Source organism: Pyrgilauda ruficollis, unplaced genomic scaffold, assembly GCF_017590135.1.
Source record: "Pyrgilauda ruficollis isolate IOZ18807 unplaced genomic scaffold, ASM1759013v1 scaffold165, whole genome shotgun sequence".
NCBI classification, from domain to species: Eukaryota; Metazoa; Chordata; class Aves; order Passeriformes; family Passeridae; genus Pyrgilauda; species Pyrgilauda ruficollis.
Genome location: NW_024515320.1, coordinates 633,778 through 659,361, shown reverse-complemented (window position 1 = coordinate 659,361; position 25,584 = coordinate 633,778). Strand labels below are relative to the sequence as shown.

Sequence of the window (25,584 nt, the reverse complement as noted above, 5' to 3'; positions counted from 1 at the left end):
TGTGAGTCTGGATAATTTGAAATAAAAATCTCGGTACTCCATGATGCTCTGGATACTCTGAAATAAAAATCCCAGCACCCCATGATGCTCTGGATACTCTGAAATAAAAATCCCAGCACCCCATGCTGTCCCTGCATGTGCTGCTCCAGGCAGAGCCCAGGAAGCTGTGATGCTATGGGTGAAACTGGGAAGCAGACAGTGGTGTCAGCTCTGTACCCCAGCAGCCATCCTGCTGCCACACATCAGGAACTGCAGCTTCCAATGGCTGCAAATCCCACTGTGGGAACAGCCTGGGCCTGCTCTGTTGCCTCCTGGGACAATTCCCCGAACAGCTTAAAAAATCTCCCTTCCAACGTTTATTATGGAATATCCAGAGCTGGCAGGAACCCATCAGGATCATCGAGTCCAACTCTTGGCCCTGTGCAGGGACCCCAAGGATCCCATCCTGTGCCTCTGAGAGTGTTATCCAAGGAAATGGAATTTTAAGAAACTCTTTCCATCTGTGCCATTTTTACCAAAGTCAGCAAAATCTGCTATGGGCTTTATGAGACACTTGGCACACTAATGGGTTTTTTCCTAGTTAATGTTGCCCGTTCCTACAGGACTGGACACACAAGCAGCTCTGGGGAAGCCATATGATCCTCTGGATCCATGCCACTGCTGTGGCTAATTATCCAAATGATCCAAAGCCTCTCTGGCCAAAGTGTTTCCCTGACAACATGTGGGGTTCTGGAGGATGGCACTTGGGTGAGAGGAGTTTCTTCCTTCTGTGTGCTCTGAAACAACGCTTAGGACACAGAAGATTGAAGACAATTATTTTTAACCAGTTCCACATTAGCAAATTCCAATTAATTGCCTTAGCAACACACTTAAAATGTTCCACTGGAGGAAGAGAAGTTCCTCCCCTCCTATTTCTGTTGCCTGCTGGTCTCCCTGCCAAAAATATTCCAACTAAAACAAGAAAGGAGGGGAAAAAATAAATGGTTCAAAATACTGAGGGAGGAAATCTCCATGAACCGACCTTGTCTGGAGGCGGGGGCCGCGGTGCCGGCGGCGCTGCCGGAGGGGTGGGAGCTCTCCAGGGCTCCCAACGCCGGGGGAACGGGCTCGGGGACCTGGCTGGGCACCTGCTGGGGGGGAGGGACAACAGCGTGAGCCTGGGGACATGAAACAGGCAGCAAAAGCAAGGGGCAGGTGAGACAGGGTGGGATGCAGAGGAGAAACCAAAGGTGGGGAGAACAAAGAGAGAAAATAGAGAAAAGATACACAAGTCAATTGGATACATCCAAAAAGTTCATGGGAAAGGGAGGGAAAGGCAGCAGGAAAAGGGGAAGGAGATGCCCCCTGTTAGGAACAGCAAGGAAGGGACAGCACAGCACCGGTATCAACGTGCTTTGCCCTCCCAACACCCCTCCAGGAGCTCCTCCATGCAGGACACAGACCAAGGCTCCTGGATTGACTTCAGTTCACCTTTGGGATTTGGCTCCTTTCTCTACTGATCCATTATTTCAACCCCCTTAAGAGATTTAGATCTATTGATTTACTCCTCTGAGTACTTATCACACAGCTGATGTGTGCAGGACAGGATGAACAGCGGACAGACCTGTCTGCACACACAGCACTCCTTATCCCAGGAGGAAAATCATCCCAGACTGGGAGTGCTTGGGTGAAAAACATCCCCCAACACCCCCTACAAGCAGCCTGGGGGTGGGATCTGCAGGGCAAGAGGAGAATAAAACCAGCTGGGCAGCAATCTGAGGGAGATTCCCAAAGAACATGGACTGAGACTCTCTGTATGGAAGAACAAATCCAAAAGGCCTGCAAAGACTGAAGGCTCAAGCAGCCCCAGCCTGTGGAAGACACACATACTCCAATTATCTCCCACCAAACACTCACTTGTGCTCAAGAAAGTTTGCTAAAGTGCTTTGTATTTAGTCTCAGAATTTAAGAAAGACCAAGTTAGTGCTCCAGACTCGAAGGTGAGACACTTGCTGAGTGACCACAGACAGGGCAAGGCAGCTGGTCACAAAATCCCCTTAAATACACACTGGGGACCAGGCACAGAAGAAAATGGGGCTAAATTTTAATTTCCTAATCCCAAGTGGAAAGTCAGGCAGCTCCCTGCAGGTGTCTGCTCTCACCCAGTTCCACATCCATGAACTTCTCTGAACATCTATGGGAAAAGGACTTTTTAATCACTCCTGATTGCAGACAGGCTCTCAGAAATTCATGCAAAACTTATTTCCCTATAAAAGGAAATGCTCTGGCCACCTGCTTCTCTTCCTGTGACTCTTTTTTCCTCCCATCTCCAACTTTTTGCCTATTGCATCTGAGCAGTGCAGGATAAAGAGGGAATTCTCTCCAAGACACTATTTTTCACCATTTCAGGAAGATCAGGAAAAAGCACATCTGGAAAAATAAGAATGAAGATTGAAGTGGGGGTGAAGGGTTGAAGTTGTATTTGGGATTGCTCCTCTTTCAGGAATGAGGCTGACAGATTGACTGGAGAATGGATGAAGAACTGCAGCCCAGCCTCCAGCCAAAGGGAAGAAGCCAAAGAAAACCCAGCTTTACAAATGAGCAGGTTTCAAGAACATTTTCCCCTTGCCCTCAGTGATCAGGACATTTATTTTGTAAGAAAATTTATGGATTAAATAAGTGTGGAAAAAGGAAACCGTGATAAGAACCACAGGAACCTAAGCAGAACAGTGAAGAAGAAACCTGTAAGCCTAGAAACTTCTTGGGTCAGGAAATGAATTTCCTTAAGAAATGTGGAAAACATTTATTTTGTGGGAATGATATTTCAAGTGAATAAATGGTCCTTATGCACTGAGCCTTGCAGCTGCAAAATGGAGCATTTAGAGAGATTTTATGCAAAAAATCCCACTGAAAATTGCTCCCCTGATTTATGATGCTCCAAGGGTTGCTCTGGGTTATTCTACCCCACCACGGCCTGGACACTGAGCAAACACAACTCTGACAAACTTACTGAGACTAGGAATAGTTTGGCCAGGAAAGTAAGAGCAGTCACTCTTTAAAAAGTGATCTTCTGTGGAAGCCAATGCTGAGGCAATACCATAATCAGATTCTGGCCCTGGGTTTTCTTTCTCTTCCCAGCAAAAATCAGAGTGAAAATAGTGTCCTGCTAGAAATGCATAAATCATATCTCCATGTACCTCCAGCCTCTCTTGCAGGAGCTTTAAAACACTTTACTTGCTCAAAAGCAATTAAAATACACTGCTGAGGCACTGGCAAACTCCACCTAAAGCACTTTTTGGTCAGTGCTGCTGAGTAAAAGGTACAGGAATGGCTCAAACCACGCAGCTCATCCTGGCAGCTATGCTCATTTCTGCACAATTCCAGTAACTTTTTGATGTTAAGCACAATTCCAACAATTTTTTGATGTTCAGCACTTAATCTACTGAGAAAAGAGGGTGCTTTGGGCTTGTGTTAGCTAAGTTTTGGTTTATTTGACTCTGTTAATAGAGTAATTCAAATCTAAAGAAAAAAATGAAAATTTGGAAATGATGATTATTATAAAAGGATTTGCTTTTCAAATGCAGAATTTGGGACAGGGAGTGGTCTCCAGCACTTCCTGAGGACTTCCTCTGTGTTTGTGCAATTTAAATAATGAGATAGCAGATTAAGAGAAAGAAGTTTCATTAGAATTTGCTATAATTCTAAAAATCTCCTTGGACTGGGAGTCACTTTGATGCTGCCTTGTCAAGGCCTGAGCTGCACACTCACATTTTGAGTGCTCAAGCAGTGAAATCTCCCCGAGCACCCTGGGGAGCAGAGCTTGGTCCAGGGAGGCCAGCAGGGTTTGGGGTGAGCAGGATTTGGGGTGAGCAGGGTTTGGGGTGAGCAGGGTTTGGGGTGAGCAGGGTTTGGTCCAGGGGGCTGGAACAAACACAGCAGCTCTGCTCCCCCTGTACTGTCCCAGGAGCTGCCCCAAGTCAGGAGCATCTCAAAAGTTATGGCTGAATATTGAAAATTTACTGACTTGAGCCTGTTCAAAACAGTACCACCCCCACTACTGCAATTCCTGAGCACAGTTATTAAGACACTATTTAATTTCACCCAAGATATTAAACGTGCTCCGAAGACTTGATTTAGAGAAGCTGTTGGGACAATAATGTTGAATTTCCTGGCTTAAGTGGGCTTAAATTTTCAGTTATGTTACACTAATGAACTTATTCTGGTGAGCCCAATTTCAGAGCTCTTCTGTGATTACCAAAAGTGGTTCCAAGCACCTAATCAAAAGGAAGGCTGGATATTAAACAATGGAATATTTGCATACCTTGGAGGAGGTGATTGGACATCACTGCTGCGCTCTGCATATAAATTACAGCTGATCAGAATTCAGGCCTAGTAACCTCCTCTTGAAACACATTTATTTCCTTCTGTTTGACTTAATTGTAGTGCCTTAAAATAGATTTCAGAATGTAAGAATGATCAGGTAAGTGCCTGGATTCACTGCACTGTGCAGGAGTACCACGGGAAATCCTGGCTGGTTCCAACTCTTCCCATTTCCAACAGGGAAGGGTCGGGTAGCAAGAAGAAATGGGGAGATGATCTCACCAAGATTCCCATGTTTAGCATCTCTACTGTCTTCTCTGATGGAAAGAAGTTTACCTGGTGCCTTGCTGCTGCTCGTCCTGGATGGGACCAGAGGAGAAAGCCGGTGACAAAGCACAAGGTGGTGCCTTCAGGAGACACAAGGACTGGACTCAGCTGGGAACAGCTGAAAGCTGAAACCCTGCTGGTCCCAGGGAGGGATCTCCAGGCCAGGCTCTCACTTCACCTCAATGATCCAGTTACATCTCCCTGGAATCCCCAGCTCCCACTCCAGCAGAAGCAGTGCTCCCCGACAGGGCTGTGCTCCTGCACAGGACTTTCAGCAGAAAATCTACTCCCACATGGAGAGGAAAGGAAGGTTTGAGCTCAGGAAAAGCTGTTTCACCTTAAAAGCTGCCAAAAGCTGGTGACATTAAACAAGGAAGAAGGTGAAAGAAGAAGAAGAAATCACATCCCAGAACCAGCTCTGCTCCACAGCCCAGCCATCAGCTGGAGAACCTTCCTGACCTCTAACCAGGGACTTAAAGGGGTCAGACCCAAAGGTGTATGACAAGAAGGGATTTAAGAGCTACAGAAAATTATTTGGAGTATTTATAATTTTTCTCTCACCAGCAAAATGCATTGTTAAGTTTGACCACCCAGAGAACAAATGTGTGATAACTTATTACAGTTTTGTGAGAAAATTCCTGAGCTCCAGATCTTCTGGTGACTCTAAACCAGCTGCACGAAGGCAGAAAGAACAGTGATGCAACTGAAGGTCTGTAATCAATCACCTGTGTGACATGGACTTTCCTCAGGTGCACGAGACTTAACAGAGACACCTCCTTTCCCACAGATATTTTGGCTCCTCCTTTAACACTGAAAAGCTCTGAAAATCTACTGCTGATAGAAAACCAGGGAGGGGAAAGTACAGCAGTACTGGGGCTCCACATTGACAAGCTATGGACTGCTAAGAATGATCAAACTCAGGAAAACATCATGGCTGAAGAATATTGATCATTTGGGAGCATCCAGGTCTCTGAGATGGTCAGAGGTGTGGCTGCAGGTGTGAGGGAGAGGCACAGCAAGGCAAAGGTCTCGGAGGAGGAACGCAGCCCTTCCTTACCTGAGGTGGAGTCGGGGTGGAGGTGGGTCTGACGATGGGGGGGGTGGGGTTCCTGCTGCCCCCTCCAGACATGATTTCTTCTGTTATGTCTTTGCCTCCCTGGTTTGGATCCCGGATTCGGATCTACAGGATTGAAAGAATTGCAATAACAACAAAGGAATAATTCCCACAAGTGTTCCTGTTACTGCTGCCCTGGTGGAGAGCAGTGTGGGCAGCACAAGTTCCCACCACACCCAGCAGGAGATGCTCTGGGATGAGCTGGTGCTCAGCAACACTGGGATGTGGCTTGTTTCCATGGCTTGGAATGCATGGCATGTCATCCCTTCATCAACACCTAATTTAATCAAAACCTAATTGAATCATCAGCCACACCAGTTCAGTCTAAATATGTGCACCCTGTAATGCAAAATACAAGCTCTGCTGCTGGAACGTGAGCTTCCTGCAACTGAGAAAACGTGGGAGACAGTTTAGGTACAAGCTAAGCTTGCCCAGTAGTGGAAAGGGCAAGAATGGAGAAAAGGCTGTCATTTGCCCTGACAGGAAACTCCCTGACCTTGCCAGCCCAGCTTCTGGAAAAGGGGGAAAGCAAATCAGTAAATCAGTCTCAAGTTCCACCAAAACAGAGGGAATCAAACAAAAATACTAAGTGGAGGAAAGGGAAACTGAAAGAACAAACTGAAGTCCTTAGAACTCTGCAGCATTTAGGAAAAAGGTGGGATTTTTGAGTCTCTTTACAGCACCAAAATGGGAAGAAAAAATATTTTCCAAAATAAGCCACTCCTGAACACTCACTGAATCCTCAACTGACACTTGAGCCAATCCATGTCCCTGACCAGGGGGAAGAGCCAGCATGTCTGGGATAATGTGAAACAGCTTTCCATCTCCAGTGTAAGAACTGGAGATTCTGATAACCCTGAAGACAGAGTTCTGTGTATCTGCCCACCTTCTCCAAAGCTCTTGGCTGAACTCAAGATTAATTCCATGCAGAAATCCAAGCAAACAACTCCAAGTAAATCAAGAGACACCATCACCCTTCCAAGGGCAGGGGTTCTGCTGGAAACCACCCTGTAATTGCCCCATGGCAGGGGGTGAGAATGGTCCTGCAAGTCCTTCCAAGCCAGCCCTTCTGGGATTCTGGGCTATAAAATTGTAACTGCAGAAGGGTTTTGTGACTTGTCAAACTCAGTTTGGTGAGATGGTGGCTTCACTCTGTTTGTGAACACACACACACACACACACACTGTACTCACGATGTTGAGTCTGGGCTTTTCTTATTTTGGTAAGAGAAGGGTAAACGAAATATTTTAGCAAAAATATATTTTTTTGCTAAAATATTTCATTAACTACAGCAACAAGGACCCGAGAGTTGGCACTAATTCCTGCCCTCTCCTCTGCCTGACACAGAGTCCATGGCATTAAAAACAAGATTTCCCTGCCTGCAAGGGAAATTTGTAGTACTCAAATACTCAGCTCATGGTGGATGTGGGCATGTGCACATTTAATTTTTCTCATTTCTCCAGTTGCAACACCAATTATCAAACTGAAACAGCACATTCAGAGACAAGCATCTCGGGCATTTAAAATCCCTTTTCTGCCTCAAAGAACGAAGCTTGGCTGGCATGGAACTGCCTTAATCCCAGCTGAGCGTGTCTGATCAGCTCTGCATTTCAATGGCATCAGGGATCTGGGCATGTCGTGTTTGGGATGCTGAAAAGAGACTCCTGGGGACTGAAGAGGTGACAAAAAAGCTGCTGAGAGCAGCCACCAAAAAGGCCTTTCCTGCAGGCACAGCTCACACATTGTTCAGTTCTTCCGGTCTCCCAAATCAAGTGTCACCCCAGATCACCCTTGGAACTCCAAAGATGCAAATATTCTGCATTTTGAGACATGTCCAAGTCCTTTTATCCTCTTCTACCCCCAGGAAACTGTTCTTTTAATGTTTCCAAAACACTCTCACACAAATACTGCTGTAATTCTCTTTTCAGTCCTTTACAAACGATTCATTCCCAAGTTCAAGCCCACATCATCTTTTCCTGGTTAAACCTTACATTCACCCCACACACCTCCACTGTTCCCCACCATCCACCTGTAGATGGGTTTAAATTCCATTCATCTGCCTCTCTCAAATTCCCCCCAGTGAACCAGAAAGAGAGGGAATGTGCTCTCCAGACTCATGTCCCCATTAATAATGTGGTCAGGTTCTTTCAAGCCTGCAAATACATCCACAACTTCCTGGTTTTCCATCTTTTTCAAGGCGTAATATTCAATCATTTCTGATTTGTCACTTTGAACTAATTCCCAACGCTCTCCCAAATTGTTGGGTTCACTCATTCCCTCCTGGCTTTTTGGGAGCACACAAAGCAGCAGCACAGGTGAGGATTCCAGGCTTGGGGAGACCATGCTGCTTTTGTTTATGTTTATTTAAAACCAGGAAAATTATTTTCCTTTTTGATTGGCTGAGATGTGACAAATTCACATCACATGAGTGGACATGCCCATAGAAAAATGGAAAACAGCACTGTGCAATGCTTAATTACACTTAATCTCTTTGGGAATCACAAAATGACTGGTTTGGGATGGAATGGACCTTAAAGCTCATCTTAGAGCACGGGCAGGGACACCTTCCACTGTCCCAGGGGGCTCCAAGCCCCAGTGTCCAGCCTGGCCTTGGACACCTCCAGGGCTCCAGGGGCAGCCACAGCTGCTCTGGGCACCCTGTGCCAGGGCCTCCAGTGAAAGTAAAGTTCAGGTTTAATCTGAAGAACATTATCCATGTCCTTGCAGCTCCCACCCAGCACAGAGCCTGGGGCTGAGTCCCCCAGGGCCCCACTCACCGTTTTCTTCTCTCTCTTGGCAGGCGGCGGCTGCTGCTGCTGCGTAGGCACAATGATGGGTGCAGACTGGTACACGGGCTGGCTGGGGTAGAAGGGTGTTCCTGGGGCAGCAACAACACAAACCAGAGGGACCAGGTCAGCTCAGGACACACAACCAACACCAGAACTGCAGCTGGCCAGAACTTCCAACATCCCTCTGGGAGGGCTGCGCTTGCTTGGCTCCGCTGCCACTGAACAGAAGCTGATGCTCCATCAAGACAAGAGATTCAGTCACCATTTCCTATTTGATTTCCACGACCCAAAATTGGCCACGTACATAATCCATTTCTGAGAGGCTATGGACACCACAGAGGCACTGCCAGACCATCCCTGGGCTCCTCTGCATGACAAACAGGAAGGTTTTCTGCTGGATTTGCTGCTGGTTTATCAGGGGTTTTCTGCCTTTGTAGAGAAATTCAGTCTAACCAATACAAACAATTTGCGAGGTCAACTGCAACCTATTTGGAAGCATAACCAGAAAGTTTAATTATGAGCAATGTTCCTCTCATGCTGCAACACACAAAAAGCATGACCACAGTTGATGAATGCAGAATTACACCATGGTGCTGATCACATTCCTAACAGCCAGTGTGGTTCATTATGGTTTTCTCAGTGGAAAGAGAGTGGCTCAATGAATGACTAAGTGTTTTAAGACCATGCCAGAGGTCAGGGTGGCAGAGCAGAGCTGCCTCCTGCCCATGGATCAGGTGTCAGGGGAATGTGTAAGGTGCTGCTGGGTGTTCTCCCTTCTAGGCATGGATGCTGGATGAACTGAGTGTTTGCACTTGCCTCTGGCACAATCTGATCTGTTCTTCAGCTAAACTAACCTTTAACTGGGAATGAAAATCTGGACTGTGCCTGTAACCCAACCGGGGGATCGCTGGATGTCAGGCAAAGGGTGAAATCCAAGAAAGCAAATTAAACCAGCTCAGCACAGCCTGATTTGCAACTCCAAGGATGCATTTCTCCTGCTGAGAGCTGGAAAGCCCCAGCTCAGAGCAGGGTCCCTGTCTGCATCCTCAGAGAGGGAACTTTTTCCTGTGCAAGCAGGGAGCACTGCATTGCATCAAGGAGCTCTAAGTGACACTCCTGGGTGGGCTGAATCACTCAAGAAATGTCTCATTTTGAATGCCAGGGTCAGCAGAGCCACTTCAGATCTGAGCCTCAAAGGCTCTATCAGCATCTCTGCAGACTGGGAATCAAAAATTATGCTCAGAACAGCTGTGGCTGCCCCTGGATCCCTGGAAGTGTCCAAGGCCAGGCTGGACAGGGCTTGGAGCAATCTGGGGTAGTGGAAGGTGTCCCTGTCCATGGCAGGGGGTGGGACTGGATGGGATTTAAGGTCCTTCCAAACCAAACCATCCTGGGATTTGATGATTCTATGAACCCTGCTGATGAGCAGGTGTCCACGCAGAGCCTGGGTAAGGTGAGGGAACAGGGGAAGCCTGGGATCCTGCAAGGTGTGAATTCCCTTCACTGGTAGTCTCCTAGAAACCAGATCTAACCACATCACCTGCAGTGTGATCCCTGCTGGAGAGGCAGCTCCAGCAGAACTCAAGGAACAACTCTCCCTTTATGAAAAGTACTTTTAAAACCTAAATCCTGAAAAGAGTAACTTCTGGGAAGAAACAACTTCTGTGATAAGCCAAGTGCATTTGCCAGTGCCACATTCTCTGCTCTGCTCCCTGCCTTTGATCCCTTCCAGTTCTTCAGCACCCAACTTTTATTCTCTCTCCTACCCACTGATCACTTCAAGGTCTTTCTCAGTGTTGTACAGAAACTCCCTGACATCAGAGAATGATCAACTGCAAGACTGAGTTATAAAATTACACTGTCCATCTTCACAAGTTTTGTCTTCCACTGTATTTTCCCTCATCACCTTTTTTAGGTCTTGCCCAACTGCAATGATTTTGATATCCAGCAGCCACGCTGGCTACAAGTCCTGTGGCTGATGGAAAAGGCACTGCCAGCAGCATTATCCATGCCTGGACTGTAGATTTAGCTGCTCCCCAAACCTGGCAGCACCTGGAGAGGGGCTGAGCATTCCCAGTCCCTATACACAGCAAGGCAGTGACAGGAGGGAAAGGTGGGTAAGTACAGGCAAATCCCTGGTGAAACCTTCCCTGCCTGGAGAACTCTGCAGGACAGAGAGCTCTGGCTTCACCCACTGATGCTCCACAGCATCAGCAGCAACCTAAAGCTGGGATTGAAAGATTCTAATATTTTCTGCAAAAAAACAGGTGCTTCCAGGAGAGGAAAGGGGCTGGAAATGAACCTTTTCCTAATTACAGGAGTGAATACAGATAAATGGCACCAAGCAAGCAGGAAGTAAGAAAGCAGACCTGTAACAGAACAAAAAATGAGGAATACTGGGCAATTTCCTCATCTAGTGGATCAGATTTGAAGAACCATTACAATATTCCTTCTATTCTCTCTAGGATCAACCACCAGGAAGTAGCTGCCCCAAATTACCCTCTATCCTGTTCTAAAATTGCATTACCAGGTTCAAAGGCTTCATGACAACCTTTCAATAATTCCCATGAGTTCCACACAGAACAGATAAATAAGAGAAGGAAAAGAGGAAAAATAAGAGACCTTTTTAAATTATGCACAGGGAAGCTACTGGGTTTTTCTCTCCCTCCAAAGGGATTTCTGAGTGTGAAAAGCAAACTGCAATTCTGCCAAGGCAGCAGGGCTGTTACTGGTCAGCCTGGAAGGGAATCAGTCACCCCAAGGCTCCAAAATTCCAACAGAGAATTCCCATGGGAGCCTGAGAATATCTCTGCCCCCAAAGGCTGCAGAATGTGAGTGGGCAGGGAGCAGTGAGTGACCAAATACATGAAAAGGCCATGTTTTGGCCTCTGCAGGGGTTACAGACTCTTCTACTAGACTAAATGATCTTTGCAGCATCAATCCAGGGAAAAACCTACATGACTTGTTCTTATCCCCCAGCACACACCAAACAAGAAACACTGGGATAAGAACTCTTAACTGCTGTTAACTGGCAATGCCAGGCATGGCACAGTGAAAACCAGGACTGCCAAATGTACCCACAATACCTGAACAAATAATAATGATTGAGCAGGGACTAACAACCAGCCCCATTGCTGGTCACAGGCTGTCCTGGGCAGCTGCCGCCTTTCCTGACACACTCACACAAACAATGCTCTGGGATTTTTCAGGAGTGAATAATCAGGGCTGTGACACCACCAAATTTAGCAGCTATTTGAAGTTCAAACAAATGCTAATCCAGCTTGTTATTATAAATCTTCAGCTTGACAACAGAAAAACAGACCAAGAAAAGACTGTAAGCAGTCTCCAAGCAGAACTCACCGTAGGCATTGGGGAACTCTCCAGGACCTGGGCCTGGATAGAAGGGTCCTGGTCCCGGTGGCTGCACAGGATATTGCTGCGGTGGCCCGACGTACGGGGGGCCACTGTGACGATACTGGGGGGACAAAAACAACCATCACTGTACAAGGACTGGGGAAACCTGGAACTGAGCCCCCCCTGATCAACAGGCATCTGATCCTCACGCTGGTTAATGACAGCTTTGGGCATCACAGAATCATGGAATTGTTAAGGTTGGAAAAGATCTTTAAGATCACTGAGTCCAACCATCAACCAGCAGCTCCACCAAGGTCACCACTGACCATGTCTCCAGGTGCCACTTCCACACATTGTCTGGACACTTTCAGGGATGGGGACTCCAACACTGCCCCAGGCATCCTCTGCCAGTGCCTGACCACCTTTTCCATGAAGGAGTTTTTCCTAACATCCCCCTAAACCTCTCCAAATACTAGTGCCAAAAGCAAGGTAAAGCCAAGGCAGGGAGGACACAGGAGCTGAGGTAGAACAGTTTCTGCCTGATGGCAACACTGTGTTATGAGGTCCAAGGTTCTGGAGTGCCTGTGGATCTACCAAGTCAAGTTAGGAATTTTTAAAGCACTAAATATTTTCCAAGAGCTTGGTTTCCTACTGTATTTGAGGGAGGCCTGAAAGAGGTGATTGGTTCCTACTGCCTCCATGCACAGAAGAACAAATACCTCATACAGAGGAAGGACAGAGGCTGAACCACAGAATCCTGGAATCATTTGGGGTGGAAAAGCCCTACAACCACCAAAAGTCCAACAGTTCCCCAGCGCTGCCAAGCCCACCCCTAAACCTTGTCCACAGATGCCACATCCACATATTTCTTCAACACTTACAGGGATGCTGGCTCCACCACTGCCCTGGGCAGCCTCTGCCAGTGTCCCATCATCCTCTCCATGAAGGAATTTTTCCCAATACCTAATCTAGACCTGCCCTGGCACATGATATGCAACTACCAGCCTGATTTCACAGACACATCCCCACGCCCTCCTGGCAGCTCCTGAGACAGTCCTCATGGAGCAAATGTGGCTCTGCAGCTCCTCAGGTGCCTGGATGCTGGATTTACCTGTGGGATACAGTACTGGGGGCCCTGAGGCATCGGGTAGGGCATTGGCAGGTGGTTCACCATCATGATGTGCTGGTTGGTTTGGTACACGGCAGTCGGGGTCTGCGCTCCGGGACGGATGGAGGGGCTGCTGTTCTGGATGGTGGCTCTTGGAGGCTGGATCTGAGGCCTCTGAAAAAACTAGGAGAGGAAAGGGAGAGAGGAGAGAAAGCAAAGAACCGGTCAGACCTCCTGGGAAAGAATTGGAAATAACCTTACAATATTATAGTTATGGTGTTAGTTTCCAGGGGTTGCCACACTTCCAGAAAACTGCAGGACAGTCTGTGTTTCTCTGTGAACAGCAGGGCCATCTATGGCTTTCTATTTTACAAGGTAGAAACAGGCAAGAAACTTTACAAACTAAGAATTATTAGTTTGCATCTCCTGAATTTTACAGCTGAACCTTCAGAGCCAACTTTAGAAAAATGAGATAGTCTAATTTTCTTTTTATAAGGTGGGCTGGCTGCTAAAAAAACCCACCTTTATAAATACGCCAGGGAAATAAAACATCAATGCAACTGTTCCAATTTATCTCCAGAAGAGCTAAAAACCCAGAATTTCACAGAGGCCATAGGCACCTCATGCTTCTCCTTCACATCCAGGTCAGTTGTCCTGCTCTGTTTTCCAAAGGGTGGCAACCTGTCCCAGGGTGGTCCCAAAGCCTTGCACCACGCTGGCATGAGGTGCTGCCCTGGCACATGGGCCAGGCCCAGGCAGCCAAGCAAGCCCTGGCAGCAGCCCCATGCTCGCCCTCCCGTGCTGGGAGCGGCCCTGGGATGGGCACAGGAATGGCTCTGGCTCTGCATCCTGGGATGGGCACTGGGCTGGCTCTGGCTCTGCATCCTGGGATGGGCACAGGGCTGGCTCTGCCCCTGGGATGGGCACAGGGCTGGCTCTGCCCCCCGGGATGGGCACAGGGCTGACTCTGGCTCTGCATCCTGGGATGGGCACAGGGCTGGCTCTGGCTCTGCCCCTGGGATGGGCACGGGGCTGCAGGCACTGGCTCTGCAGCTCACAGCTCAGAGGTGAGGGATGCACTGCACGCTGAGGCATTCACTGACAGAGGAGTGACCAGGTGAGAGACACTGATGCCATGCAGAACCAGGAGCTGGAGTTACCTGTATAGGTCTGAATCCTCCCTTCAATAACGAAGCAAGAAAGCAGCAGGAAACAGAAAGAAAGCCAATGGAACAGCTTACAGATCAACAGGAAGGAATAGGATACAACATGCACCCTAAATGCACACAGTTCCAGTCAGCTTCTGCCCTGCTCTGACTCATCCCTTCCAGAAACAGCCAGGAAAAGACAGAGTGGTACCACGGACTCTGCTGCCAGAATCCCACAGGCTCAGAACTCTCCTACGAAAGTTTCACATTGAAGTATAAAAGTTAAAAACAAAACAAACAAAAAACCCAATCAAACCATGATTTACTGCATGAAATGTAACACTACAGAAAGACTTTATGTTTACTGTGTTCCTAAAACATCAAATATTTCTCCTTCTGGTCTCTTTCAGCAGTACAGAGAGAGCAGATAAAGCAGAAACCCTGGCTCCAATCATGGATTTCTCTCCTTTTCTGCACCAAGACTGGGAGGAGAAGAAATGCCACATATTTAACTGTTCAGTAAAAAGTAATTATAATAATTAGGCCACCACACATCACACTGAATCCTGCTGGCTGCTGTGCAGTGATGTGCTACAGGGAGTAATTGTGCCAGGAGCAGTGAGAAAAGAAGAGAGGGGAATGAAGGGATGAGCTGGGATTATCCACCCCAGGTTTGGGAAGGGTGGGAAGGATGGAAGGAAGTTGTGATGTCTCTGTCCTCAACATAACAATGAGCTGAAAATGGCCATTCTGGTGCTGCTGAAGACTACATGACACCTGAGCTGTTCCCCACAGCAAACAATCTCTCCAGGAAAGCCCTGGATGACTCTTTCACATAACCAGACACTGTTAAGGTGAGCACAGATTTTTATGTCCAGCCCTGTCAACCTGGATGAAGAGCTGTCCCCAGCACACTGGAAGTGTGACCAGAACCAGGAGAAGAGAACTGTTTGGGGAGAAAAGTTTGGAAGTGAGGGTGGAGAAAGCAAATGAGAAGAACAGCAGCCTGCCATGGTCCTGCTCTGACAAAACCTCTGTGCGGCTGTGAGATGTGGGGAGATGCAGGAGTGTGGCATGAAACAAGCACAGGTGCTGAATTCGTGGTGAGAATCACCAGAGTTTTTTATTTTTCGATATCCAAAGACACCACAAAGTGTAAAAGTCTTATTTTTTAACTGCAAGTCACTGAGTAATGGTCATTTTTAAGCTGTAAGCATGTTGCAGCACATGTGTCACTGAGGGAGGGTTGGAAAAAATAAGTCCCACAGGTGTGCGTTTATGCAGAGTGAAAAGGGCTGGAGGCAGAAGTGAGACCTCTCTCCATCAACAGCACCTCCATCCACAGAGCAGTGCAGGAAAACCCCCACTGCCAGAGATGGGGGCATGCCAGCCATGGAATCTGCTCCTCAGGCTCCTGCTGCACCTCCAGAACCTGCTCACACCAGCTGGGAGTACTGGGGGAACACTCCCAGCACTGGGAGCCCCTTGGGCAAGGAATGCTGCTCATTCCCAGAGCCTCCAGCTGGTCCCTGGAGGCTCTGAGGCTCCCCTGCAGGGACACAGCCCAGGGCTCTCCACTCCAAACTTCCTGCCTACCCCTCTGCCCTTCCTTGCCATTTTCCCTTTACTCACTGCTCACATACCCCAACCCTCCCAAATCCTTTTATTTACCATCATCTTCTTCATTTTCTTCCCCAATCACTCCGTGCCCAGAGTAATAAAATCAATGCTCAACGTGCCACCTAGGAAAAGCAGAGATCAAGGAGAGCCCCAGCCCCCTGTGATCACCCAGCACTGCTTTTCATGGCTTTGCCACGTGCTCTGTATTTGCAGGCCATGGCTCCCAGTGCCAGGAGTGCTCCCTCGGACCCCAAAGCTGCACCAAAATAGAAATTTGGGGTAAGAGTCTGAAAACAAACCTATACTAAGCTCAGCCTGGCAAACATATTTTTTTCCTAGGCTCATGGCTGGATGTTGTGATGGGTCCATGGAGCCCTCTGGGAGGTTTGGAGTGTGGAAGCAAAAGGAAAGTCCAAGTTGTCACCCAAGCTCCGCACTTCACTCAAGCTTCCTGTGCTCCTGTTATTAATTTTTAGTCTTTCTGGTGCCACCAGGCACCAGCCTTTGGTGGGATAACCTGAGCCTGGCCTGAGGGAGGGAGGAGGAGGTGCCTGCATGGGCAGTGCAGTAGGAACCGAGGAGCTGCAGCCCTGAGATGTGAAGATCAGAGAACTGTGGAATTGTTCAGGTTGGAAAAACCCTCTAAGATCATCGAGTCCATCCCTAACCCATGTTCCCAGGTGCCACATGCACACATTGTTTGAACACTTCCAGTGATGCTGACTCCATCTCCTCCAGTGCCTGACCACCTCTCCACGAAGAAATTTTCCCAATATTCAAGGCAAACCTCCCCTGGGGCAGCTTGAGGCCATTTCCTCTTGTCCCTCCTCCAGGAGCAGGAGCTGCAGCACAAACCCCCAGTCCTGCTTCCCCAGCACCTCAGTGCAGCTCTTGTGGCTGGCTCAAGGCAAAGCTTGTTGTCTTCCCCTCTGACTTCCCCTGTTTTATTATTTACTAAATCATAAAATGAAGCGGAAAAGCCCGTTTTGGTATTTAGATGTGGCAGCTCCTTCACACACTCATGGATGCAGACAGGGAAGTGATTGCAGCAGTTTCCCATCACTTTCTGTCTTGAAATACCCCAAAAAAGCTACAAAATGATCAGCTGGGTCAGTTCAAGGAGCGAAGTCCCAACCTCTCCAAGTCCCAAAGCTTTTCCACAAGAGCACCCAGCCAAGCCCACAGAGGAACTCAAGCAACCCCAAGCTAAAACTGGAATAAATTCCACCAGCAACCTCAAGCAAGGAGCTGAGCCATGAGCAGAAACCCATCTCAAACACAGTTCAAGTCAAAAGGAAATGACCACATTTCAATTTGTATTTCTGATTTCTGTTTTTAATCACACCAGCCTCTTCTGAGCACCCATTTCTAAAATAAACCCCACACTCCCCAAGTCACTTCATAAGTGAAGGGGTTTTAGGCAGATTCAAATGTAACAAAAATTTGCATTTTGGAGTTCAGGTTATAAGAAAACTGCTGCTCTCAATGGTGCTTTGTGAGGATCAGAAGCAACAAAGTGACTCCAGAGCCTCACTCAGAAAGAAAAAACAGGGAAAGTCTGTGCAGGAAGTGGGAAATGGAGCAGCAGTTCCAGCAGGGAACAGCTACATGTGGCACAGCATTTGGGGAAAAAACACAAGCTGACAGTGTATTCAAAAATACTGCCCAAAACACTTTGTAGGGGCTGTTTTCTGTCTCCTATGAACTGAGGTTTTCCTGCAGATTCTCAGTGTGTGATCTTGGAATCAGGGATTACTGATGCACACTTAACTTCCAGTCAGAACTGCTGCAATTATTTCATTTCCCTTCAGCCACTACTGGTAACACCCTAAATCTCTGCTATTTTCTCTCTCACAGTGGGGTCACACTTCCTTCAGCATTAACTGGCTCCACCAACTCCCACTGTCCAACTCCAGGGCAGGCATTTCCATCCAGGAAAAAACCCTGTTCATAAAGCTGTCATTCAACTCCAGGTGCTTAAATCATGCTCATTTGAGGACCTTAAAGGTCTAATAATTACAGGCAGTAACAATGAAGAACAATCCATTATTTGCCTGAAGGAGACCCAGAATCAATACAAGGCACATGTTAATAAAAGCTGGGATGGACACAGGGAATTGCAAACCCCATGGTGCTGCTGCTGCCTTCAAAGGGAAGGTGGTGGAGTTGCTGCAGTAAATATTAAACCTGCTGAGGCCAATTTACTTATTAGCATTTTCTAGCTTACAAATCTGAGTCTCAAAGCTCTCAGCTTGTGTTACACAGTTTAACCAAGTCTAAAAACTCTCCTGTGAGGATAATTACTTATGTTGGTCTCGAGCACCCTGTGAGTGCTGGGTTTAGGATGAACTTGTCCCCACAGCTGTGACCTTCCTGCATGTGGCAGGGGCCAAAATCCCTGTCTGCACCCCCAGTCCACACCATGTGGGTTTTGGGTTAAAGGAAGCAAACAGCTCATCCACAGCCCCGGTGTCCCTGTGCCTGTCCTGGTGCAGCACATGGGGAATAAAGCTTGGAATATTCTCCTAATGCTGACAGCTTCTCACAGATGATTATAAGCAGATTCAAATGTAGCAGAGACAAAAATCTAACTGTGATAAAATCAGGAAAACACTTGGAATTTACAAGCACAGTAAGGGCAGGGCTGTAACTGGGTCCAAAGGAAAGTTTTGGATCCCATTCTGACTGACTGGTGGCCAAGTCCCACCAGTAAAGCCCCAGTCACGGGAATGTTTCCTCCAAGGCTGTGCTGCCTCAAGACTCATGGGCCAAAACCTGCTTAAAGAAAGCTCAGTAGATTTTAGGAGAACATGAAATGGCTCCCAGTGAATACATCCCTTAGGAATGACCCTGAAGGAGCTAAGGAGCTGCAGAGCAGTAATGCACTCTCTGTGTTGTGCAGTATAAACACCAACCTGAAGTTAAGGTCAACAACAAAAACATCTAAACAAGATCCTGATGCTCCCATCGTTGCCCAGGCTGCCCCTGCAGTCATCCTGCAAACATTCCTCTGCCCCTGCCTGTCCAGCCATGCACAGAAATCACTGTCCCAAAGGTCCCATGCCACCTTTGCCTTTGAGCCAACAGCTGCACATGGCTCATTGTACTCCTTAAAATCCTTTTTCTGCCCTGCTCTGGAAGGCTCCAGCTCCCCTGCTGCTCCCTGAGCTGGAAGGAACAAGGATGATGGGGATTTTGGGGGCTGTGCCCACCTAACACTTACCTGCTCTTCCCACACTGCTCATCCCAGTGTTCAACTGCTCAGGAACATGAGTGAAGTGAGAACAAAATAATTCCCTGGAACAAATTTTCCATGCCTCAAGCCCCTGTCCTGACAACACAGAATTAATGGGATTTTTTTTTCCTATTAACTTATGGAAACAACCTGTCTCTTCCAAGCCAAGAGGGCTCTGGGAGAGATTCCCTGCCTTGTCCTGCCTCTCCTCTTTCCCACCAGCAGTGCCACCTCTGTTCCCTCAAAACCTACAAGAATCATCAAAATCCCAAGGATAAGAGTTTTGGCAAAGAGGAGTGTAGGAGCTGAAGAAAAGACAATTCCAAACACCCTGACTAGGACAGACAAGCCTGTGCCTCTGTCCTGACATTGGAGAAGTCCCAGTTCTGCCACCCCTGAGTTCCATGAGCCACAGCTATTCCTAGTTCTTCTTCTTAATAATAAAGTGGTTCCTCACAAAGTCCAAGTCATGCAACAGGAACACTAAAAGTTTCCTACAGGTCTGGCTTTTGTGGGCTAAGTGAAAAGGACACCAAGCAATGCAATGGTGACAGATAACCAGGGGTATCACACAACAAAGGCAGGACCTGGGAAGTTGTTTGCTTTGCTGTGAGCTGGAAAAGCAGGATTTCCTCAGGTGACATCTTCAGGAAACTGAAACCACTGACTCGTCTGGCGAATACTCAGAACAAGTTTCTAGTGATGTGAGAAGGCAAGGGAACCCCACACATCCCTGGCAATGACTCCCAGAGGTTCTCCTCCCCTGGGGGTGTGGGTGGTTAATGGGAGCAGTGACCCCGGGTGAGGTCAGTGTCACTCAGGGTGCAGGCAGCTGTTAGCAGGGTTATGCACGTGCCAGGAGCTACTGCAGGGCTGCTTTCCTCCACTCGAGTTAGTGGGTGAGTCACCTCCACCCCCACCCCCCAGCCAATTAGTGCAGGGTGATAATGAAGGGGCAGGTACTGTACCTGGTGATGGGCAGGTCGAGGCCCCGCTGCAAACTGAGGAAAGGCGGGAGAAACAAACACAAAAGGAAAGGCACAAAGAGTCAGAAACACCACAACGAACCAAAATGTCACACTCTATGCAAAATAAACCCACAGAAAATAAAATAACAATGACACAGTCAAAAGCTTTGCTGCAGGACAGTGACACACAGGGACTGAGGTGTCACGATGGACATCGCTACGGGCACTGTGCTGGGAGCTGGGACAAACAGCCAACGCTGCCCGGGATCCTAAAGGCACTCAGGGAGGCAGGCATTCCTTATCCTGCCTGGGAAGAACACACAAAACCAAAAAAACAACTGAAAACGAGCAGCAGTGGAGATTCTGGAGCTGTTGGAGGTCAATGGTTAGAGCAGCTGGGCCGGAGCCGCTGCGGGGCTTTGGGGGAGCAGAGGATGGAGAGCCACGGCTGGGAAGAGCCAGGGAGGCACAGGGACATCCCTGCGAGGCAAAGAGCAGCCACTCCTGGCACGTCCACCCCTGCTGCTGCACTTCCAGCTGTGCTCCTCCCCTGGGGTCGCAGCAAAGCCCCTGTAAGGAGTGGATGTGTCACCCTGCCCGAAAGCCAAGGCCCAGCTGATCCCTGAAGGCAGCAGCGGCGCAGCCGGGATGGAGAACAGGAGCTCCTGGGTCCCAGCCCTGAGTTCACTGAATCATCTCCCACTCACTTGGGCCACACACAAAGGAAAATAACCCCAATTTAACATGCTCAGTTGACATTAAAAGCATTTCCCAATAAGGAACTGATTGTTAAAATAGAAATAAAAATGAATGCAAGAAATGGAAAATATAAATAAAGATGACAAGGTACCCACTTCCAGAGCTGAGTTAGGTGTTGAAACCCATAATTCTCAGTGTAACGAGCAGAGCTCCACAATGAGAGCAGAGAATTCTACCAATAAGAACTCCAATAATTAACTGCAGTGACCACAACTACATCCAAAGTGGATTTTAGCCACCATGTGCCTCTGCTGTGATGGCTCAGCACAGCCACCTCTGCTCAGTCAGGGGCTCATTGTGGTTTACTTTCTGCCTCACAACAGTGATCAAAACTGGGTACTAATTAGTGACTTTCTTAATAAGTTTATTTTCTATAAGGAAAAGTGGGCCCGGGTTCACTTGCAGCCCTTACAGCTCCTCTAATGCCATCAAACATGAAGCAAAGCATAAATATTCACTGGTCAATTTGATCTTTTCCTTTATAAACACTTAAATTGCCCAGATTTAAAGATTTCCAAGAACTACTCTGCTAATCCTGGTGTTTATATACTCCTTCTACCTTCACCTCATGGTGGCACTTGGTGACACTTGGATGAAAGTCATAAAAACCTTCAGAAATGAGTAAATATGGATGCAGAGACTGTTCCTGGGACAAGAGTTTATAAAGAATGACCTGCACTGGTTCACCAAATAGTTTTCTCACCCTGGAAAATTTTCCCTAAGCCTTACAATGAGGAAAGTAAAAAAGCAAAGCATGGTCACCTTGTGAAACTAAAAAGCTGTCATTTCTATTTTAATAAAACAGAAGGACTCAGAGCCTCTCAGCATTCTCCCAGTGGCTCTGTGGATGAGGAGAAACAGGTACCTGGATGAGTCTCTGGAGAAAAAAGCACTTCAAGTCCTTATCTTCCCAAAGAAATTTCCCCTAAACCAGCTTGAATATCTTGTGTTTGGGAAAAGGGAGTAAAGGCATCCTGGAAGGGCTGAGCCTTTCCATGGGGCTGCATGTTCTGTGCTAGACACCAATGAAAGAAAACAGCCAAAAAGAGAATGTTGGGATGCAGAAACCTGTACTGCTTCACTTCAGGGCCAAGGCACCTCTCTCATTCCTGTTGCACAGAAAAGATTTGTTCTCACTGCACCTAACACAAGAGCTGGAAGTTTATATCTGAAGAAGCCAAAGTTTGTTCCATGGTGGAAAGTAACGTGTGTTACAAGAAATAAAATAAAAGCCCCAAGTTACTGAAAAATGCCCTCATCTATTTTGCACTGGTCACCACTGGCTCTTGATTTTTACATTTTTAAAAAATAATTCTGTTTGATAGGAATTATTCCTGTTAATAGCTGTAAGCAACAGAACAAACTGTAGTAGTCACTGCTCACTTAAAATAGACACTTTGGGTTGTTTTTTCTCTGTTTGATGAAGACAGTAGATAGGAAAACCTTAGAAATCCTGGGTCCAACCTTCTTGCCCCATCTCCCCCTCCCTACGGTCCTGCCCACTGCTCCATGGACACAGGAATGTTCTCTCCCTGCAGATGTTGGGCTGGCACATCTCACCCCTCCTGGATTGCTCCAGCACCCTCTCTGGAGTATCTTTTTTGGGCAGAAGTCCTAAAATTGGACACTTTGTGTTGAGATGGGGCTGGCACGGCCAAGAGCTAATGGGGAACTTTCAGCAGTGCTGAAGGACCCGGATTTTGTTTTCCTTCCTCAGCTGGAGCTTTGCAATTCCCGCTGTGGGAGCGATGCTAACGGGGAGCACACACGGATTGCAAAGGCAGCTGTCCTGGGGGAGCAGAAACGCCTGAGCTCTGCACTCCCAAAGGGCCTTGGATGCAGAGCAGGATGCAGGAAGCTCTGGCTCGAGGGAGGGGCTGGATCAGCCCTGCCTGCCCACGTCAGCCGTGCCAGAGCACGACAGAAACCCAGGGATGGCACAGCCACCCTGCCACCCTCCTCTCCCCTCCTCACCCTCCCCTCACCACCAAATGGGACGGTTAAAAAATAAACTGAAAAAATAATAATTAAATCACAAATAAATAAATCAAGCAAAGAACAAATGCAGGATCAGCTCAGGCCTGGGCTAGTCTTGCATTTGCTTTGGGGTGGGAGGTGGAATGAGATGTGATGGGTGGGAGCAGCTTTTAGTCATGGGGTGAGATGGGCACTAGCAGAGCACATGGCAAATCCTGCACACAGGAGAGCTCAGAACAATACAAACAAGGCTGACAGGTGCAGAAAAATTCTTCCTTGGGACCTCCTCAGTTATGGGGCCAAAACCCTAAAAATTTGACATTTATTGTCCAAATTTCCTGCAGATTCTCTCTCTGCTGAGTGACAAAGCCCAGGGGGCCTTGGTCTCTGTCCTACCCCAGGTCAGACCCCCCAGCTGTAATTCAGCTTTGGGCCCTTGTGGCACCACCTCACCTGGCAGAGGCTGCCACGGCAGCTCGTGCTTTCAGCAAAGAAGCAAAACCAGTGCATTTCTGTAGCCAACAAAAAAAGGATGTGGTAAAAAAAAAAAATATATATATATATATAATAAAGAAAGGAAGAAGAAATAAAAACGGTGCCATGGGCACAAGTGCCTGCAAGAAGGAGTACAGTTTGTTATATTGCTTACAATGCAGTATTTTATCCAGCCTCTTCCAGCCAGGGACCTGTAAACCGGACTCTGTTCCAAAACCTTCCTCCTCTTCCAGTTTTCTGTGCAATGTATTGGCACTGTTCTGCTGGGCTGTCAAAAAAACTGGTTTAGAGATGCAGCTCTTCAGTCAAGTTTTTGCTCCAGTTCTAACCATAGCAGCTTAGTTGTGCTTTGCAACAATTAAAGAGAAAGATGATTATACTTACTGAGGGAAGAGCTTTAGCAGCAGTGTCCTGCATTACTGAACAGAATGGGGCACTAAGGACAAACTCCCAGCTGTCCACATCAAAGAACTTCAAAGTCAGCATTACCTGGCTCCTTCATCAGCAGAGGTTGAGGGGTCTCAGAACAAACCCTGGCACATCCTGGAGGGGAAACCTCCAGAGCTGGGAAAGTGCCCCAGTGATGTTGCAGGTTTGGGGATCCTTGCCCTGGGTTTATCTGCACTTATACCTGTTTTGTGGACAGGCTCCTCTGTCTCAGAGGCTTCAGTTTGCTCCAGGAGCTTTCACCTTACCCTAAAGAGAGAAGAGTGCTGGGAAGGCACCCGAGGGTTATGGGCAACCTGAAGGTGTCCTGACACAGAGGGGCAGGAGGTGCAGGATTGCTGCTCCCTCGGCTGATGGAGCCCTGAGATGTGGTGATGGGAAGCCACCATGCCTCCAGAAGCTGGGCAAAGCCTCTGATGCCCTAGGAGGGTCTTCTGACATCATGTGGACCTGTGCTACAAGCAGAGAATCCCCAGAAAGTACCTGGTATGGGGAACTGAAGTCCTACAACAGCAGAGCAGTATCACAATAAACATCCATCCCAAAAAAACAGACTGTGAAGGATGATCAAACCTGAAGCTGGATGAAAAAGGGGCTCAGCACAAAAAGATCTGAGTACACAGAAGCTCTAGGTTACATGTGAGCACCTCCAGGGTTAGAACTGATCGGTGGCACTGATTTGGGAGCAAAGCCCAGAGGCCACTGGAGAGCGAGTGCTGCTGCAGAGAACTGCTTGTGTTTGATCTTTGGTCTATCCCTGCACAAAACACATCCTTAAAGAAAAAATAAAAAGGAAAAAAAAAAGAAGAAAAGAGAAAGATTCTGGCAATGAACCTGTATTCTATAATGAAGTGAACCTGAAAGCAACTAGGCTAAAAATAAATAGTGTTATTTGAAGGTAGATGAGAATCCCTCCATCGCTTCTTTAGGAACTTCAGAAGGAAAATTATCCTACCAGGATAGTGTCTGAAAAACTCAATCAAGGTTTGCCATTCAGGGTGTGCTTCCAGGTCAGTAAAATGGGCTTTGCAGAGAACCAGCCCCGTGCTACAGACACACAGAGACAGAGAAACACACGAGTGAGGAGGAGAGAGCAGCGGGTGAGGCAGCGCGGGCTCCTTACCGGCGAGCGGGTCTGAGGCTGCGTGTTCATTGTTTGAGGGGCTTGAGGGTACACCAGCGTGGTGGGAGCTGCATTCTGTCCTGAGGGATAAGGAGCCTGCCAGGGAACAAGAAAAGCAAAGTGAGTGGATCCAATCATTCATCCCCAAAACCAGAAAGCGTTATCAACTGGAGGGACTGACACCGAGATAAAGACGAAAAGATTGCAACAGAGAAACCATCTCTGTCTAGGACCAATTCATCAACACTGCCTCTGACGGGAGCAGCTTGTAGCTCCACTAGTAAGTAACAGCTCCATTAGTAATTATTAGCCAGAGTTTACTACTATTTTATAAGTCAGAGTTTGCTACTATTTATCACCTGAGATCCCCAAGTGCTGCAGTGGAAAACAACCCAGGAGGCACATGACACAGTGTCACCAAAACTCTGTGTGTGCAAAGGCCTGGTCACCTGTCTCCAAAAGCCTCCCCTGAACCAGCTTCCAAGGAAAGCCAGACCTGTAGACAATGCCAGTAAATCCTCCAAAATCAGGCAAACAGCAAGAAACAACCTTGAGTGTGTTTAACACAAGCTGCTGCTGCATTAAAGCATTTCCAATGCAATGGAACAGCCCAAAATCATCCCAGATGGAAGGCAGGCCGTGGCTACAGGCTCTGCACATTTTTCCTACTTCCACCCATTTCCATGGGCTATAACAATTTATCCCACCAGATGCTCTCCCCAAGTGTTATTTGCCCAAAGTAACAATAAACTGGAGCTCTGCCGATGACGCATTTTAACGAGACATTTAGAAATAACTTTTCAGAGTGCCTTTTTCCTTAT

The 25,584-nt window shown here is 47.7% G+C and overlaps 1 protein-coding gene across 1 annotated transcript in view; it reads right to left on the bottom strand.

Moving 5' to 3' along the window:
• EIF4G3 (eukaryotic translation initiation factor 4 gamma 3) overlaps positions 1–25,584 on the bottom strand; it is a 141,441-nt gene that overhangs the window by 47,959 nt on the left and 67,898 nt on the right. The window contains exons 4-10 of the mRNA XM_041463389.1: positions 24,764–24,859; positions 19,963–19,995; positions 12,995–13,174; positions 11,890–12,004; positions 8,518–8,618; positions 5,684–5,806; positions 1,022–1,130 (exon numbers count right to left, since the gene is read on the bottom strand). Coding sequence (XP_041319323.1) covers positions 1,022–1,130; positions 5,684–5,806; positions 8,518–8,618; positions 11,890–12,004; positions 12,995–13,174; positions 19,963–19,995; positions 24,764–24,859 — 757 coding nt within the window. The remainder of the gene's footprint in view (positions 1–1,021; positions 1,131–5,683; positions 5,807–8,517; positions 8,619–11,889; positions 12,005–12,994; positions 13,175–19,962; positions 19,996–24,763; positions 24,860–25,584) is intronic.